Source organism: Lissotriton vulgaris, chromosome 4_1 (genome assembly GCF_964263255.1).
Source record: "Lissotriton vulgaris chromosome 4_1, aLisVul1.2, whole genome shotgun sequence".
In the NCBI taxonomy this organism is placed as follows: Eukaryota; Metazoa; Chordata; class Amphibia; order Caudata; family Salamandridae; genus Lissotriton; species Lissotriton vulgaris.
Window position 1 is genome coordinate 1,064,151,355 of NC_141691.1, and position 19,318 is coordinate 1,064,170,672.

At 51.8% G+C, this 19,318-nt stretch overlaps 1 protein-coding gene across 1 annotated transcript in view; it reads left to right on the forward strand.

Annotated features, from left to right (window-relative positions):
• The window catches only part of MARCHF6 (membrane associated ring-CH-type finger 6), a 1,612,715-nt gene that overhangs the window by 308,231 nt on the left and 1,285,166 nt on the right, over positions 1 to 19,318 (forward strand). Inside the window, exon 8 of the mRNA XM_086965293.1 lies at positions 15,626 to 15,687. Within this exon, the coding sequence (XP_086821419.1) occupies positions 15,626 to 15,687 (62 nt within the window). The remainder of the gene's footprint in view (positions 1 to 15,625; positions 15,688 to 19,318) is intronic.

Sequence of the window (19,318 nt, forward strand, 5' to 3'; positions counted from 1 at the left end):
CATTCCGGGACTTGGCGGCGCGGTGGGAGAAAGATCTGCACCCGGAAGTGGTTCTGTGGATGCGCGGGACGGCGGCCAGAGACAGGTCGGCGGAGCGGAGTTTTCTGTTGGGTACGTGGAAGGCGAGTCTTTTGTTGAAATAGGCAGGTCCGGTCTTGTGGAGTGCTTTGTGTGCGTGGATCATGAGTTTGAATGTGATTCTTTTGTCGACGGGGAGCCAGTGCTGCAGGTCTCTCGGGTGCGGGGTGATGTCCCTGCGCGGGACGTCAAGGATCAGGCATGCTGAGGCGTTGTGTTTTCTTTGGAGTCTGTTGATGAGCTTGGACGGAGCTCCGGCGTAGAGGGCGTTTCCGTAGTCAAGTCGGCTGCCGACGAGAGTGTGGGTGCCGGTTTGCCGTGTGTCTATCGGGATCCATCTGTAGATCTTGTGGAGCATGCAGAAGGTGTGGAAGCAGGAAGAGGAGACTGCGTTGACTTGGTTGATCATGATGAGCTTGGAGTCTGGGTCGGGCCGCACTGGATTGTATCCCACTGCTGCTGCCCGCCACTTATGTCACCAGGTAATGGGGGCTGCCATTACGGGGTTCGGAACTCTCTCGGAATAGCCGCAGCTAGTCTCACCAGTCCGCCACTCCAGGCTGTCAACCCCTTGGACCGCCAGGTCAGGGGAGGGTTCTACCGCCAGCAGCCCCCTGCCTGGGGTCCGCTCACTGTATCGGGCCCATGTCGGGCCGCACCGGATTGTATCCCGCTGCCCGCCACTTATGTCCCCAGGTAATGGCGACTGCCTTTACCGGGCTCGAAACTCTATCGGGATTGCCGCAGCTCATCTCGCCGGTCCGCCATCGCAGCTGTCATCTCCTTAGACCCCCGGGTCAGGGGGGGTTCCGCTGCCAGAATATACAAATTCGGGTCACCAAGTCGCAGGATTATGCAGGATATTTCGCTTTCAGGGCCGGAGCGCTGCCAAGACACGTCTAACAGGCCATTTTATCAAGCCACGCCCCCAAGGATTCCGCATTTAGTCTAGAAATCTTTCTTTTTCGTTGCCAGCGTATCCTGCACTACTTGTATGTGAGCCCAGTCTCGTACTCTCTGCCTGAGACCACAAGGGCCACTTTTGTGCTGGCAGCGGGCTCTCTGAAGACTGGGGTGGGACCGACGGCTGATCCAGGTGACTCTCCTGTGGCTGGGGCTTTGGATGCTTCAGGTCTGCACTTTGGAGGATTTCGATTTATGGGACCTGATAGGCCTTTCCAATCTTGGGGATGTCTGATAGGGCTTTCATATGAATTCCTGTCAGAATCTCCTGGGGGGAATCTAACCTACACAAGACCACATTTTATAGATATCCGCAGCTCCGTCATGCACTAGCGGAATATCTTTCAATGCTACAGTATTTTTAAGAACAAAGTCCCCCTGAAGCCCAAATTTCTTTGGTGCCCTTGGGGAAGGGTGGTACCACTCAAATCTAGGTTGAGAATCCCACTGAAACCTTTGGAGCACTACTGGCCAAGTGGTAGAACTGGATTGGCAGTCTTGACGGCAGTGACTGGAGTAATGCCAGGTGGAACCCTAGGGAGTTAGTTATATCTAAGCCTGGGCGGTGTTAGCGGAGTTCTGCTACGCAGAACTTCGCGAAGTGCAAACAAACTCTGCCGGGCTACACAGAGCTACGCAAGCAGCAGAGTATGTTAAATAAATGCAGTTCACTGTGATTTTCGGTGCCAGGTGCTTGTCCACACTGTGCAATCACTTCAAATTTGCACCATGCACAGATCAAGCGGGCGCTGCTTCCTTTCTGGTGCTCGAGTAGATTTTTACTAAAGCAGCAGCTTTCTCAACGCGAGCGATGGCGAGCATACACGACCACTCGCAGTGAGAAATCTGACTGCCCGTGTTGAGATCTCACCGGGAGGTTGATTTTCCATGCTCGCCAACTTGATGTTGACGATAGCGAACAAGGAAAAATCTCACCAGGTGGTGGATTTTCCTCGTTTGCCCTCGCCAACTTGACGTTGATAAACGCAAGTGTGAGCTCCGCGTAACGCGGAGTGTGGAAAACTCCGCAAGCCGAGCGTAGTCCACCACCCAGACTTAGTTATATCTTCCTGTTTACACCTTATCCAGCTTAAATTTCCCCACTCTCGTATTACACCGGTGCCAGCTATGGAGACTGGGGGCCTGACATGGGATGGGCCTGCCTCATCATTGCCAAACACTGGTCCACCATCTTCATAACCCTATCTAAGATTCTAGAGAGGTCCATTGAGTGTTCTCCTCGCGTGGCCCTGCTGATGACATTGGAGGACCAAGAGGGGAGCTTATGCTAGTGGGCATTAACACTGTTGTGGGCAAGCATATTGCCCGCAACTTGAGCACCCCCACACCATCAGTGTTTGCAGAAAGGTGGTTCGAGGCATGTATGCTGCCTGAAGATATCCAGGCTGTGCGCTAGCCGAACGTCTAGTGGGAGTTATTCCAATGGAGTAGTCCCAGGTGTGAAAAAGATCTCCCACTTATTCTGAGATGATTAATACGAGGCACTCTTGCAAGGTACGCTGAAGAGGCACGAAGGGTGCGTGCAGGAATGTATGCGCTGATCCTCCCACTGATATAAGAAGTGCCCGTCTCGTGCAAGTCCTTGTGCAGTAGGACCATAGCATTAAAGACCACCCTCTTTCTTACCCAGAGCCAATGCAGGGCCCTCAAGTAGGGGTTCATGTGTCACCTAGGTGGGAGTCTGAGTATCAGTCTAGCAGCTGAGTTGTGCACCACCTGTAATCTTGTTGAGGAGATAGTCTGGGAGACCAAGGTACAGTGCGTTTCCATAGTCCAGTCTCGATGTGATCAGGTCTTGCACTACCTTTCTACCATCGGATTCCGATGAGGTAGAAATCTTTTCAGCATGCTAAGCACCCTGAAGCAGGACCCACCTAGGGCTTGAGTCTGCAGTTGGAAGGAAAGGGAGCTGTCGATTTTGATCCCTAAGTTCTTTACTCAGTTTTGTGGGGAACCACGGTGCGTTATGTTGCTCTGCCAGCAGGTTTCCACAAAATTGTGGGGACATATCCAAAGATCACAATCTCTGTTTTGTCCGGGTTGCACCTCAAATGGTTCAAATCCAGCCATTGAAACACCTTGGTGAGATATTGTGAAATCAGCTGCCCTTCTAAGTCCTTAGCCTTCTCGCAAGCAAATAGAAGCTGCATTTCATCTGCATAAGAGATGACTTTAGCGCCTAGGGACTCAGCGAGAATTGCCATGGGCGTCCGATATATATTGAACAGGGTGGGACTTAGAGCTGAGCCCTGCGGAACGTACCCCACTAGGAGTCTGGCTTGTGCTGTGTAAGACGACAGCCAGACTTCCTGAGTCAGTCTGTCCAGAAATGGTGATCCCTATCTCATGCAGGAGCTCGAGCAGCTTAAGGTGGGACATGGTATCAAACGCCGCCCTGAGGTCCAGCAGTAGAAGCATGGCTTTAGCCCCAGTATCTAGAGTGCTCCGCACATGCTCCACCACTTTGAGAAGTGCGGTTTCCGTGCTAAAGTGGAGGCCGAAACCGATTGGCTGGTGTGGAGTATTTCATTGTCTTCCAGGTAACTTGAGAGTTGGTAGTTAACTTTCTTCGCCAGGATCTTGGAGAGAGCCGGAAGAAGGGAAATGGGCCTATAATGAACTGCTTGCTTCGGGTCCGCAGCTGTTTTTTTTAACAGCTGGAGCACTTTAGTCTTTTTCCAAGCTAGTGATACCACCCCTGTATCCAGCGAGGTGTTGAAAATGGCATTCACAGTAGTGTTGATAGAAGGTGCAGCCATCCTTAACACTGTAATTGGGCACTGGTCAAGAGGGTGTCTGATTTAAAGTTCTTTAATGCAGCGAAAGACTTGGAGAGAAAGACAGGAGAGAATGCGTCCAAGGATGGATAAGTGAGGGGAGACGCGGGTACCCAATGCACCGGACTTTATGTGGTGAGGTTGAGCACTGTTCTGGAACCTGTTTTGAATAGTCCTTATTTTATTGTGAAGAAAGTATCTAGTTTGTCACACGACTCAGCCCTAGGGGTGCAGACTCTTGATGTGACTAAAGGGCCCAGGAAGGAATCAACAATTTTAAAGATTTCCTTTGCTTTATTGTCTGCTTTCTGAATACTAGTATCATAGAAGCTCTTTATAGCTAGATTTAGCTTACCCTGATACTCCTAATGTCTAAAAGAATGAAGTTCACCAGAGCACAGTTGTTTGCAGAAGTCCTACCCAAAATGAATGGTATAAGCCATCATAGCATGCAGGACTAGTCAAAATACACTAGAAAGACGCCAGGAGGTCTTCTAAGGAGTGTATGAGACCAGAGTGCACCTTAGCCCCAAGCTTTACTATGTCTCTTGAGCTAAATGTTGGGTAAGGAATGTGCATAGTATTTCAGACTTGCACAACTGCCCTAAGTGACCTCAGCTGTAGGTTATCTGATATCCTAATATTATGTCGCCCAACACTCACAACAGTCATGCCGAGCCCAATGCTTACGCATGGCTTCAGGTTCCACAGCTAAGCACTGTGATCTGGAGGGGCACACCAGGAGTGCGTTTTAGTCTCCATGGGACTACTGGCCATGTCCTGGGTCATGTGTATGATGCAGTGGTGGCAGCATATACTTTTTCATAGAAGTATTGACCAGATCATTGTTCTGTTCATGGCTAAGTGTAGGACCTACAGGCCTCATGTTTAAAGAACCGCTTAAATGTAATGCCCACCCCCTAAAATGCTGTGTGTCTTATGTGATTGATAAGTTGTAGCAGGACTCCATATTGTTTGCGAGTGTGTGGCTGTAGAGTCCAATATGGTCGGGTTTGGATACACCTGATAAAACATAGCATAAGATTGATGTTGAGGTTCAGCCTCCCTAGACTGTGGAAGTGTATTAATTGCCTCCCTTAGCTGGAGTGTTTAGAATCGGGCAAAGAAGTGTCCACAGTTGTCCCCTGTTAGCAAGGGCCTGGAGATTCTCTTTCTGAGCACTGCCATGTGGATTGATGGTGAGGATGGGAAAGTCGGTTAGCAGACTTGTCTGTTACCTACGGAGCGGCAAACTTCTATGAAGGGCCTGCCCCCTTTTTTCTTGCACTGAATGCTACTCCAGAGAGTATCTAGGTGTAGCGTATTCATACTTCATTCTGCTGATGTTTTGGATGCAGCCGATGCAACCCACATCAACATTAACTGCCACCCACTTTTAGTATTAAATGTTTTTATTGATGAACATAAAAGGACAAAATACAGCAGGACTTTACGGGGTGCGCGGGTCAGTCCAACGGCCGACCCAATGCTCATCATACAGGAAAGGTACAAGACTCTAGCCATCTCACAGGGAGGCAATGTTATACACAGCAAGCCGCCTACAACCCAGAATGGGCCGGCCGCATTATCAAGACAGTGTGATTTGAAAACATCCCCCATGTACTTCATCATGTATGCCAGCTGGGGAGTACCTTAACCATCAGCTGAATTACACAGTCTGGGTTCAGCCATCCTCCCCCCTCATACCTTCCCGTCGCCATGGCGCCCCGAAGTTCTCTCAGGGTACCGTGCACCCCAGGCACCTGAATTAGTCCAAAGCTGAAAAATCCCTCCCAAACAGCCCCCCCCCCCCATACCCAAATCCCAATACTCCATGTACCCCCCCCCCCCCCGTAACGCCCCTCCTCCCAACCACCCCTACCCGTATCTCCTATTGTCCATGGTTCTCATCTACTCTCTCCGTTGGTCTCCTCCCTTCTTCATAACTGGATTAGTTCCTCCCTCCTTCGGCTCGGCCTCCGTTAACCTCAACAGTCGGCGGTATCTCGGACAAGTCACTTCTGTAAACTCAGAAGCCAGTAAAGATGGAAATGGCTGCCATAGCTCGGCATAGCGCGCCCCGTCTCCTGCCCTAGACAGTGATAACTTTTCCATGCCCAAAACCATCCAAAGGCGTTGAAGCCAGCCCTGATGTGTGGTTATTTGGTTCGTCCGCCAGTGCGCCGTAATGTTCTGTACCGCTGATTTCCTGCTGCAGGGCTGCCAGCTCGGTATCTTGATTGTCACTCTTGGTCTCTAGATCTGCCACCCGTTCTCCTATGCCATCCATCTCCCGCGGGACTTCTTTGATTTCATTGGCAAATTCTGTCTTGAAGGTTTGAATGTCATCCCGCAGGGATGTGAAAAGGGATTCCAGAAATGCCTTTGTGATGGGCTCCGCTCCGCTGCATGTGCCCTGCTCCATTTTCTTAGGCGCTGAAGCCGCAGTGTCTTTCTGTGGGGGGTTTGCGTTTTCGCGAAAAGTTCTTTGATCGTTTTGCCGCGGGAGCCCCTGCCAGCCGACATTCCGTGACCCCGATAGTTGATCTGCTCGGCGGCACACTGCCCCCGCTCTGCAGTCTTGGAAATGCTCCCCTCCGCACCCGCAGGGCGACTCTGGTTCTCCGCTGCGTCCGCGCCCCTCTTTCGCCAATTCTGGCCCGTTCGCCTCTCTCCTTCTTAGCTGCCCTCACTTGTTATAGTCTCACGCCGTCCCGTGCAGGATACGGACCAGTCGGACTCTTGCACGCAACCCCAGGGGGGTACACATTCTTCCCGGCTCTCCTAACGCCGCCGCAAACTGCCCCGTGGCGGCGTCCTCACCTTCCCCGGCTCTCGGGCCGGTGGACTTCCGACTCCGGCCTCCCTGAAGCCGTGACCTTAGATGTCAGGCAAAGTCACTCAATGGCGCCTCGCCGCGCCAGGGAACTCCTCACAGCCTCGCCACCTTGGCCCGTAGATGTGACCAAGGCCTCATGCACCCCCGATCCGCCTCAGCTCTCCTGAGCAGGCCCGTCTGTGAAGGGCGCTCACTTCGCCGTTGGTGCACTTCTCTGCCCCAAGCTCAGCCCGCCTCTTACCGGCCGTGTCTCAGGCCGCCTCCGCCGCACCACCGGCTGTTATTCCGGCTCATGGACTCTCCTCGCGGCACTGTGACTCCGACGCTTCTCCAGGCCTCCGGCGCCCCGGGACTTCACGACGCTCTCCTCCCACTGCGCCTGCGGCACTGGTGCAGCAGACAACCGGACTCACCCGAGGAAACAGGCAGCAACCCTGCACACTCCGGGCCCGGGGCCTCGGGATCCACAGCGTGGCCCTCCTCACTTGCCCGGGGTCAGGCCTCGCTTCTGGCTCGGTGGGGAAGGGGCGCCTCGCAGCACGCGAGCGCCAGGCAGCCGGGCGAGTGCGGTTCCCCTCTTACAGCGTGATCTCTGGCCCCGTTCCACTCTGTCCACAGTCCCGGCAGCTCACGGGTCCAGCACAGAGGACTCCGGAGCACCAGAACCGGTGCTGAGAAACGGCTTATGGCAGGAGCAGTGAAATTACACGTCTGCTCTCGCCGCCATCTTGGCAACGCCCTGCCATCCACTTTTAAAAAGAATGTGGTTACCGTGTAAAAACAAAGCGGAACTATTAAAAATGAACCACTTAAAAATGGTCCCAGGACATTGCAGTCAGATCAACATGCCGACTATAGAAAATGTGCATAAAAAAGTGCAACCCGAACTATCATGCTTGATAGCTGCTCCAAGTTCTTTGCTGCCTAAAGAGAGGAAGTCCTTCTCAAAGTACTTGAACATCCAGGGTTGGAATTGTTTATAGCCAGTTTCCCAGATGTGAGTGGACATCACCAGAAGTCTTTGCATCTTGTAGTAGAGTTGTGGGCTGGCCTCCTAAGAGAGGAAGAAGCACCTGACCCTGCAGGAAGAGCCTGCTCGAGAAGGAGGACCTCAGCTGCTATGCCCGGAGTGTGAACAAACCCATAAGTAGCAGACTGAACTAGGGAGTGTAACCAGTGCTTACTGGAGTCTGGGAGCGGTCTCAAGGCCTCCTTACGTGTTTGTACAGTGAGTCAAGGAAGCCATGTCAATCTATGGCCCCAATATACAACAGACAAGGTGACTGAAATGGTTGTCAGCTTCCAGGGAACTGGGTCTGGCTTTGCTGCAGCATTCACCTTTGCGATTAAAGACTCAAGACTGCCTCGGTGGGATGATACCTGTTGGCGGGGGGGGCTTAACTTGCTACCAGACCTATATTGCCACCGTCTGGAACCACCGTAAGTTGAAAGTAATTCATAAAGAACGCACTCGCTTGTTTATCTGTATTGGCCCGGCCAATGAATATTTAAGCTTGATGTAGTCTGTATAGATCTGAGTAGTTGGACGTTCACCAAGTGTATTGTTTTTTTTGTTTTCTCTCCTTATTCTCTTTTTTCTTGTTGCAGCAGTAGCTGGGTTTTTAGACCCACAGGCAAAGGCAGGGGGGCTGAGGGTGAGCTCGCATCTACTGTGTGGCCAGGCAACACCCCTCTACTGTGACTGAGGACCTCCTTCCAGAAAACAGTTATGAGAGGGCACATCCACCATATGTGTACGAAATCCCTTGTTTCAGTCAGACATCTCCAGCACAGTGGGAAACATTGGGGAACATCTTATGCAACCGCAGAGGAGTGTAGTTCCACTGAGTTAGAAGTTTGTAGACATTTTCCCTCTGTGGGATACTCCGGTATACCTTGGGGATATCTCTCCATACTCTGTCCCATTGCGAAGGTTCGATTTCCACGTCTACCGCTAGTTGCCATTGGCGCTGGTATGGGTGGGCGGGTACAAGCGGCGGGTGCTGTAGGATGTGGTAGATCTGGGTGATCAGCCTCTTCAGTTCCCCAAGGGAGCGCGCCAGCTGTTCAAAAGGGGTGAAGGCTCGCGTTGCTGCTTAGCTCATTTCCCCATTAGAAACCCAGTGGCGCAGTTGAGCATACTGCAGCCTCGCCGTGGGCGGTAGTTGGAACTCCTCCCGGGACCGATCGAACGAATTGAGTGTGCCCCCTTCGAATAGATCGCAGATCACCTTGCAGTCTCCTTGCATCCATGTCTCAAATGCCCGAGATTGATGGGCCAGCGGAAATTGTGGGTTCGCTGCTATGGGAGTATGTGGAGACTGGAACGCAGTGAGCCCTTTGGACACAGCAATGTTGTCCCAGATGTCCAGTACCGTCTTTGTGGGCCCCGCCATGTACGCGCTCTTAGAGCGGGCTGTCCGATGGAGCCACGGCAGATCCCAGATAAAGCGTCCTGTTACCGCCCTGTCCATATGCAGCCATCCTTTTTCACTCTCTTGCACCCCCCATTCTATCACAAAACGGAGGTGCGCAGCCCAATAGTAGTGCACTAAGTTGGGACAAGCTAAGCCCCCCCCCTGTCTCGTGGTGCCATAAGGATCTTCTGTGAAAAACTGGATCGCTTACCGCCCCACACAAAAGACGTGGGCTCACGTTGCAGTCCCCGTATGCAGTGAAGCGGGATTGGGGTGGGGAGGCATTGGAACACGTATAACATTTTTGGAAGGATCGACATTTTAACAGAATTGAGCCCGCCTAACCACGACAGCATCAGACTTTCACCTCCGTAGATCCTCTAGAACCGCCTTTCGGCATTCCCGGCAGTTCACGGATGACCAGGCGTCCAGGGAGGAGGTCAGGGTGAGGCCCAAGTACCGAATATGGCGCTCAGCCCACTGATGGGGCACGGCTTCCTTCAAAGAGGGAATCTCCTCCGCCGGGATAGTGAGATTAAGAGCCCAAGACTTATCATGGTTGATCTTGAGGCCGGAGGCCCTCTTGTATAGGCAAAGAACCCTATGGACGGCCGGTAGAGACTCCCGCGGGCGCGTAAGGGTGAGAATCAGGTCATCCGCAAACAACGCCACCTTGTTGTCCCGACCACCATGAACTATTCCGTGGATGTCCGGCTCGCGTCGTATCATCTCCGCAAGGGGTTCCACGGCAAGGGCAAACAATAGGGGTGAGAGGGGACACCCCTGTCTGGTGCCCCTGTGTATCGCTAGCGGTGGTGTTAAACCACCGTTAACCCGGATTCTGGCCTGCGGCCCTATGTATCGGGCCATAATCCTTGCGATCATTTTCAGGCCCAACCCAAATTTGTGGAGTATTGCCCTAAGGAAGGCCCAGTCCACCTGGTCAAACGCCTTCTCCGCGTCCAGGGAGAGAAGGCAGGCCGGGATTTTCCAGTGGTGCACCTTCCCCACGAGGTGTGCAAGCTTACGCACGTTATCTGCTCCCTGTCCGTCGTCAAATAAATCCAGCCTGATCAGGGTCCACAAGCCCCGGCATATACGGATCTAAACGTTTGGCAAGGAGTTTAGTATATATTTTAAGATCAGTATTAAATAGGGTGGTAAGAAGCACACATCGTGGGGTCTTTCCCGGGTTTCGGGATCAATGCAATCTCCGCCATGCCCATGTCAGGGGACGGCCCTATATTATCAGTAAAGGAGTTGAACAGCCTTAGGAGATGGGGTCGAAGTTGGGTCTGAAATGTGCGATAGAATGATAGGGATAGGCCATCCGGTCCTGGCGTTTTCCCCAAAGGAATATCTTTAATTGCCGCCGTGACCTCGTCTTCAGTAATGGAGCCTTCCAGTTCCACCGCACTCCCCGAAGGCAGTGGCGTCCCCTCGTAGTCGTCCAGGACAGCCGCGATCGCGTCCGCCAGGGCGGGCTCCCTCCCATACTAGGTGCCGTAGTAGTCAACAAAAGCGGCCTGCTTAACCTTCTCCGCGACAACTCTCGACCCATCCGGTAGTTGGACACTAGCTATATGGGCCTTAGCTGCCCGCGCCCTCAACCTCCCCGCCAGCAATTGTCCTACCTTATCACCTCCCTCAAAGTACTTTTGCTTCAGTGCTTGCAAAGAGTGTTCCGCCTTATTGGTGCGTAAAAGCGAAGCTGCCCCATGAGGTTAGCTAATCTCCTCCTAGTTTCTAGTGACGAACGTTTCTGATCCTGCACCTCGGCTGTCTTAATGTCCCCCGCCAGGTCAGCTTCCAATTTGCAAGCTGCACGCCTCCGAGCAATTGCCAGGGAAGTGATGTGTCCCCGAATCGTGGCTTTGAAGGCGTCCCATATCACCTGGAAGGACATCTCCGGGGTGTCGTTAGTAACAAAATTGGAATCTATGGCCTCCCGAAGACTGTCAACATCCGCTGCATCCCGGAGGATGCTCGGCGGCAAAAGCCAACGTGCCTCTCGGGCGGGTCTTGCGGCCGGGTCCCGTGATCCGACAGTGAGATGTCCGAGATGGAGGCTCCCAACGTGTCCCGTAGCAGTTCCAGCGACATAAAGAGAAAATCTATGCAGGAGTAGGACCTGTGGGCGTACGAGTAAAATGAGTAGTCTCTCAGCTCCGGGCAGTGATAACGCCATGCATCAATTAACCCCAAGTCCGCAATCTGCTTGCGCAGCGTCGAGGACATCGCCCCGGTGCCAGTGAAGCGGCATCGCTACGGTCCATGTCCGGGTCCCAGACTAAATTGAAGTCTCCTCCCAATATCATGTTCGGGTCACCACATGGAATCTGGTCCCGCAAAAGTGTCTGGAGATATCTGTCCTGCAACTGATTGGGTGCATATATGTTACATAGGGTAAATTGGCGCTGCCCAATGTGTTCTGTAACTTTGAGAAAGCGCCCATCTCCACTCCTATAGGGTTCCGTGTCTCCCCACCTGAAGCCAGCTCTGCACAATATGGCTACTCCCGCCGTTTTAGTGTCCGCAGCAGCCCAGAACTGGATAGGGTACTTGGGGATGCGCCATGCGTTTTGTGTCTCCCTGCAGTAGGTGTGTTTCCTGAAGGAATATAATGTTGGGTTGTTGCTGGAGAAGGTAACGCCATACCTGCTTGCGCTTATTAGGGGAATTTAAGCCCTTGACGTTGAATGTCAAGACCTTCAAGGGCCTAGGGGTGTTCACGGCCATAGCGCGCAGCAATCAGGATCCGCCCACGCTCCCCACTCCCGCCAGTGTGAGGGCAAAGGCACAGAGGTAACCCCTCCCCGCCCATCCCACCCAGGGGACTGCTGCCGCCCCATCCCCACCCCGCCATACACAGAAACGAGAAGAAGGGAGAGAAGGAGGGTCGGAAGGCAGATAAGCAGGAAAGGAGGAGAAAAAAAAAGGGGGAAGAGATTCAATAGGCGGCCGATCAGGCCCCGTAACTACTAAGGTCAACAAAGGCCAACAGGGCCACATTTGACTGCCCCAGTCACCTGGCATCCTCTACCCAAGGGTTTGGAAGCACTCAGGAATGTCACTCCCTTTGGAACAGTATGGGGGAGAGATCCCACAGGAAATACAAGAGACGGCAACCCCGGTACCCTTGCTGCCCGATCAGGAGTCGGGGGTGCTATGCAGTTACACCGGTCAGGGTAGCATGGCGTCGTTCAGCATGAGGTCATCCAGAGTGGTTCATGCAGGGTGACCAATTCGGTCCTCCCGCTCCTCCGGACTCCCTGCACAAGTCTGTGGGAGGCGGGAGCCTTCCTCTGCGTCGCGTAATGCTAAGACTACATGCGCGGGGAAGGACAGTGAGCTGCAGAGGGCACAGAGTATACGCTTAACCAGGGTGTCAGAGGCGCATCCTGTAGCAGCGATGCATGTCGTATGTCGAGATGGTTCAAGAGGTAACTGCTCATCCAGCGATCAGGCAAAGTATCTCAGTCGGATGAGAGGTAATCGCCACTTAGCGCCGGAGGGCAGGGGCGACGTCCACAGCGATAGAGGCCGTGAGGACAGTACTTCACATTGGGTGCTAAGTCACGGGGTTCACGGGTGAGACCCTGGTATTTCACGGTCACCCTCAAGAGAACGGATATGTGCTATAATGTTGTGCTTGGCCTGCGAGGAGGATCTCTCATCCACCGGGGGAGAGCGGCGCCGGCGCGGGACCGCGGTCCAGTCTGGGCGGGCCGGGATCCTCACTTGGTGCCTCGGTCGAGAAGGGCTGCTTGCCGGCGACTTCGACAGGTTAAGCAGCTGCGCCGCCTCTCGGTAGGACCGTATGACCCTGCGTTTGCCCTCCCAGTGGAAGATGAGGGCGAAGGGGTGGCCCCACTGGTAGGAGATGTGAAGGGCTAGCAGCTTCTCCGTCACCGGCCGAAAAGCCCTCCGTCTGCGCAGGGTGTTGGGGGCCAGATCCCGGAAGATTAGGATCGTGTGACCGTCATAGGTGAGGTCTGGCTTGTCCCTTGCCGCTTTCAGAATGGCTCCTTCTCAGTGAAGTAGTGCACTCTTGTCAGGATGTCCGGGAGTAGGCCCGTTCGTCCTGCAGGGCCGGAGACCCGATGGGCACGGTCCAAAGTCGGGGGAGAGGCATCTTCATCCCCCCAGACCTCATGGAGGAGCTGCGCCACATAGACATTTTCCTCTGCTTCAAGTGGAACACCCCGAATGTGGAGGTTGTTCCGGCGACTTCTGTTTTCAAAGTCTTCCTGCTTGACCTGTAGCTCGATGTTCTGCTCCTGCAGCGCCGCTACTCTCTGCCAAAGCTGCTCTTGATCCCCCCGTGCACTCGTCGACAATTTTCTCGAGCCTATCGACCCTATCGCCCAGCTCCGTGACCTCCTGTTGTAGTTCTTTAACACATGAGTGCACTTCAGACCGTAGGGAACCTATCTTCGACTTAAGCTCGGCCATGAAGGAGGCCATAAAGGCCTGGGTCACCGGCGGTGAGTCCTCGGCGATCTGGGAGGAACTCCCAGTCGGCGCCGTCTCTCCTGCTTTGCCCCACATGGCCACCACCGAGGTGTTCTTGGATGTCTCCGCCGAGTCCGCTCTGCCCCCCCCCCCTGGATCGCGTCATCGCCAGGTCCACGGCCAAGGTCTGTCAGCACGTACAGCGCGATAGAGTCTGGACGTTACACAACAGGCCCAAAGAGTCAAAAAGGGGGGAGGGGTCCACCCTAAGCCGTACCACTCGCCCCTTCTGCTGTGCCCCCAAGCTGCGAACCCAAGGTGGCGAGTGACAGCAAGGTACAGACCACCCCGCCTGCCGACCCGACCAGACCCCCAGGCGGTGACAGTACAGGCAACAAGGACGAGGGCTCTCCGGACCACCCCGGTCAGCGATGGCGGATGCTTCCGGGGACCCACAATCTCATCACAGCCACCAGCTAGGGCCCGGCGACCCAGGCAGTGCCCAAACCGCTGTGCAAAGGGTAGAGGGGCAGGGATTCAGGGGGCAGCAATGTATGAAGGCCAAGGCCTTAAAGCACCAATCAGAGCACCGTGTCCCGTATCACTTCTATGTCCACCAGTCTGCGCCCACGGTCAGGGTGGGCCCCACCGCCGCCGTCTAGGGACCTGGACCGCTCCACGCCTCTCCCCCAGGAAGCCCTTAGCAGCCTGTCTCTCCCCACCTCTCACCTAGCCTCCGGCTCTGTCCCAAGCCCTACTCCCAGGGCCTCAGCACTGTCACAACAGGCCCTTGCACACCTTCCGGTCATCCAGGGCCCGACTGCCAATCCCGCTGCAGGGGGGGGCAGAGTGCAGAGACCTGGCCCCCAGTCCCCGGAGCGTGGCGCCTGATCATGCTCCGCTTCTGTCTCCCACGCCGCGTCTTATGAGTAGACAGAAGTCCACCACCACCGGGGGCCCGGAGCCTCGTCTGCCCGGGGGAGGGCGCAGAAGTTCACCGCCCCTCTCCGCTCACCTTCGCTCCGGTCCCCAGGGCCCCCAGCTGCCCCAGCTCACCTCCGCCTCAGCGCCGCCTCCTCCGGGGGCCCCCCTGTAGCCTGGGCCCAAGGCTACGCTCCGCAGCAGGGCGATCTCCTCTCCTCCGGCGCCTCCGCTCCAGTGAAGGGAACAAAATGGCGGCCGCTACCATCCGCCGGGGTGCACTTCACTCATCCTCGCCCCAGTCCTGAGCCAGGCCCGCCGCCGTCTCAATGTCCTCTCCCCCGACACCCACCTTCCAGGCCCAATGGAGAGTTGTCCTTGTCTCAGGCGCTTCAGCTCCGGCGGGGGATGCAAAATGGCGGCCGCCTCTGCTCGCCGGGACGCCGGTGTGCAGGGCAGCACTTCTCCCAGCCACACCTCACCCCAAGCTCCAGGCAGGCCACCAGCAGTCCGGCCAGAAACCCCCGCCTCCCGGGGCAGCCGAGTAGTCTCCGGGAGGGGTACGCGGCACCGGGCTCGCTCACCCGTCCAGCCCCGAGGCGTCTGTGGGACACTACGGGCCTCGCAACTTGCTTCCAGGCTCCCGGCACCGTCAGGCCTCCCGGTGCTCACTCCGACAACTCCGCACCAAGATGTACGCCTCTCCTCGCCTGACAGCCAGCTGGGATCCACAAACAGCCCACAGCCAGGTCTAGGGCGCGAGGGCCCGCCGCCACTAAGCAAATCAAAATGGCGGGCTCAGGCGCTCACCGGGGCTCCGCCGAGTGCTATCAGCTCTCCGTGCAGGCCAACCAGTCGTTCTCCGCACTCCGCGTGAGCCCCCACGCCCCCACCCTCTTTTTCCACCTGTCTTCTTTATTAAGGAAGCTTGCACTTTACCTGTCTAAATTATGCTTGTTTTGTACTTTTTACTGAAGTCTAAGAAAACTATTTCTGTATACCATCTTATACCAAATTCATGTCAAATTTACAAATGTTAAGCTTCTCACAATTTCTTTTTTATTTTGAAAGAACTAAACCCAATGTTCGAGTTCGCTTAAGATGTTCTCTTCACATACTCTGTTATAAAACTGTATGCTCATTTTATTTCACAGATGACATGAACTGGAATGCCTTAGAATGGGACAGAGCTGCAGAAGAGCTTACCTGGGAACGAGTGAGTGTTATATGTAACTGCAGCAAATTGAAAACGCTTTACAGCATTTTAGATGCGCTATCAAAAATAAAGGTCACTAAATACACTCACAATAGAGGATCATGGACCTAGAAATATGTGCCAAGACATGAGCATATTGTGTGTCTGGTTTAGTCACATGATGCAGCATTGAAAAGACTTCTTCTACAAAATGTATGAGTTAAGGCAATTTATACTTCACATTTTATGAAGTTATTATGAGACTATTTTCAAATGGTGGATATTGAACTGAGCAAACACAAGGAGATGATAGACAGAGTGCTGAAACTTAACTTTCCAGACCCCCCCCCCCCAGTCACTATTAGATCTAGGTTGAATCCATCATAGTTTTTAAGCTCACTTTGCCACCCCAGTTCAGCCCCAGCCATATGCAAATACGTCTTGACCCTCTTCCTCATGGGAACAGTCCAGCCCGAACTGCCAAGCCAGGTCTTACCTGACCTGGAAACAAGCATCCTGAAGCTGGTTTTGGGGTAACACCTCTCACCAGCCAGGCTAGCTTGAATCCAGTGACAAAGTGAGCAAGACACCCACGTCTGGGCATACCTGTCAACTTAGGGCAATATTGAATTGAAGCAAATGTCATTGCTTTAGAAAATACTGGTATATATTTAACCAAAAACTATTTACATTTAATTGGTAAGTACCAGAATATCATTCAGCAGCAATGTTGCATCTAAACACAGCAACACCATTATTAGGTCCAGCGCACCGGACAGCCCAAGCTGTCTGGTTGCAAAAGACCTATAGTGTGCTTACCAAGATCCTGCAAGGACCTACACCAATCCATTGCTTACCATTGGTGGGCTTTGCCACTCTCATTTACTTGCTTCTTGTTTGATTTCTTTCCTTCTTCTTGTGTTTGTGCCCTCCCTGGAGCATACCTTTTTTACCATCCTCTTGATTGAGTAACTTGTATCCTTCCACTACTCCTATTCATTGACCTACTTTTCACACAGTGCATGGAGCCACTGCTCTCTTTAGAGCCAAATACTGCGATGTGCACACTTAGTGTACTTAGTGTTCATTTTATCAGAGTGCAAAAGATGCAGGGCACATTAAAAGATGTGAACAGCCTTTGTTTCTTTACCAGAACGTCACATTGAACCCGAGCTACCTTTGGTTAAAATGACTGAAAGCAACATTGTATAGTCTGTTATATTTCTGTGATTATAGACATCTCGCGAAAGTGAGGACTCCTTATAGTAACGCAGCTTATGTAGATATCTTATCAAATATTTGTGGTTTTGAAGAACTTAAAGAAAGGTCTTAGTATTAGTTAATTCAGTCACGCTTAATTTATTTTGCTTTTTCTTTGAATTATGGAATGGTGCACTCTGAAAGAAAGAAAAGTACTACCTATCAGCCTCTTTACGCTAGTACTGTGCTCTGTTTAACTCCATACCAAAGCCTTTTGACTCTTCACCTCTGCTTCCAGACCACTTTGCGACCTTCACCACTGGTGGTGTCACCCTTCACCTTAGCTTTTAAAATATTCTACCATTTCATCCTTGCACAGGATTGTGATTCATTCACCATTATTCCCAGTGTACTGTTCCCCACCTGCTGTGCTTGCAAATTGATGGGCATGATCATGGTTGTTACAAGAGTGCTATTTTCTCTTTTCCATCACTACCAGCATATTGTGACCGGCTAGCTTTGCTTCAAGGGCACTGTACCCTTTCATCCTTGCATCCACATCGCCATTGCTTTCCTATAGCAGTACCCCTTTATGATAGACCTCCCCCAAAGTGATGTGCCCTTGCTCCAGAGTTTTCAGAGTATTGTGCCCCATCTACCTTGACTACTAGAGTGCCGCGCTTTGTGACTTTGGATATCAGAGTATTTTTCCCCTTTCTTTGCTACACTCCACTTTTGCTAGACTGCATTGTTAATCCTTCATCTTTGCCACCAAAGCACTGTGCTCTATTAACATTTGCATCCACAACAGCTTCACCTGCTCTTCCAAACTACTTTGCTCCCTCACGTTCGCTATCAAAGTGATGCATTCACATCAACTTTTCTGTGCCAACTTCACTTTCCCAAACAGAGTACTGAACCTTTCACCTTTTGCTACTGAAGTGCTGTGCACCATCTCCTTTACCACCACAGTGCTGTGCCCGCTTCATCTTACCTACTGCTGCACTTTTCCACCTCACCTTTGATCAAAGTATTCTACTTACCCTACATAATATTCACTGCTCGCTCACGCCACCAGAACACTGCAACTTTGAGTTTTTCTACTAGAGTACCATACCCATTTCCCTTAGATATTTGTCCTTTGTGCGCCTTCATTACTACTCAAGTTCCTCCTTCCGCTGAACAGTCATTTGGTGTGTGACTAAATGCATTTTGGCTCTCTCTGTCACATTTACGGAATTCAGATACATTCAACCCACATCATAAAAATCTTTCCTTGAGTAGGTGTGACTTAATCTTGTAGTACTATTAGTTTACAGCTGACTCATTAGTAAGCCAGGAGTACTGGAAGAGTAAGTCAGAGCAGCATCTTTGAGAATTGGGCCCGTTGTCTTTGATTAAAAAAAAAAAAATTCAAATCATTTTTATTGAATTTTCCAAGAAAAGAGCAAATAAATAATGATACACAATGGTAAGATGTTAAACAATGGTAAAATGAAAGAATCATGGTAAATGAAAGAATACTGACAAATCATTAGAAAAAAAAAAGTAAAAAAGAAAACCATAAGTTACTCAAGTGCCTTACCGTGGGAGTCGCAGTGAAGCTGAAGACATACAGGTGTTCAAACAAGCAGTAATAGTGGAAAATACAATACAGTACAGTTGTATCACAGAGGAGAAGCTGGAGAGACATACAGGCGGTCATACAGGCACAGTTATCACATGTGTAATAGTAGAAAGTACAATATAGTACATTTGTAACACCAAGGTTATAGCATTCTGTAGGCATAGCATTATAGGAGATTAAGGCAATTTTCACGGTGGGTCTTATGTGAAGGAAAAGGCTTCCTGTGTGATTTACGCCAGGGAGAGGCTTGTAAGTGCGACATTGTCAGCCCCTCTAAGAAAAGATAGCCTTTCTTGCCACATCCTAAAGGAGACTTCTTTGGAGTTTTTCCACTTATTCAGCACAGTGTTACAGGCTAAAGTGGGCATAAGATCTAACAAATAACGATCATTCTCCTCTATGATCTTTGGGTCCAGAAAGCCTAGTACGATATAGGAAAATTCCCTTGGAGGGACTATGTTAAAGGTTTTGCTTATACATTCGTAGACCTTATCCCAGTATGTTTGTAGGATAGGGCAATAGAAGAGCATGTGGGCAAGGTTACCAACATGAGAATTAAAATTCCAACATTTAGGACTCTCGCTGAGGTTAAGTTTAAAGATCCTCTCAGGGGTACAATATGTCCTGTTTATTTATTTTTTAATATTTTTTTTTTATTTTCACCTGGTATTAAAACGGCAAAACATTCAACATAGTTTCCATTCATCAAGTAAATACACAATTAATCATAAATTAATCAATTATTTCGCTTTTTCATAATTGATTTGACATAATATCATAAAAGAGAAAAGACAGACAAACATAAAAAAAGTCTTAGGTGTATTA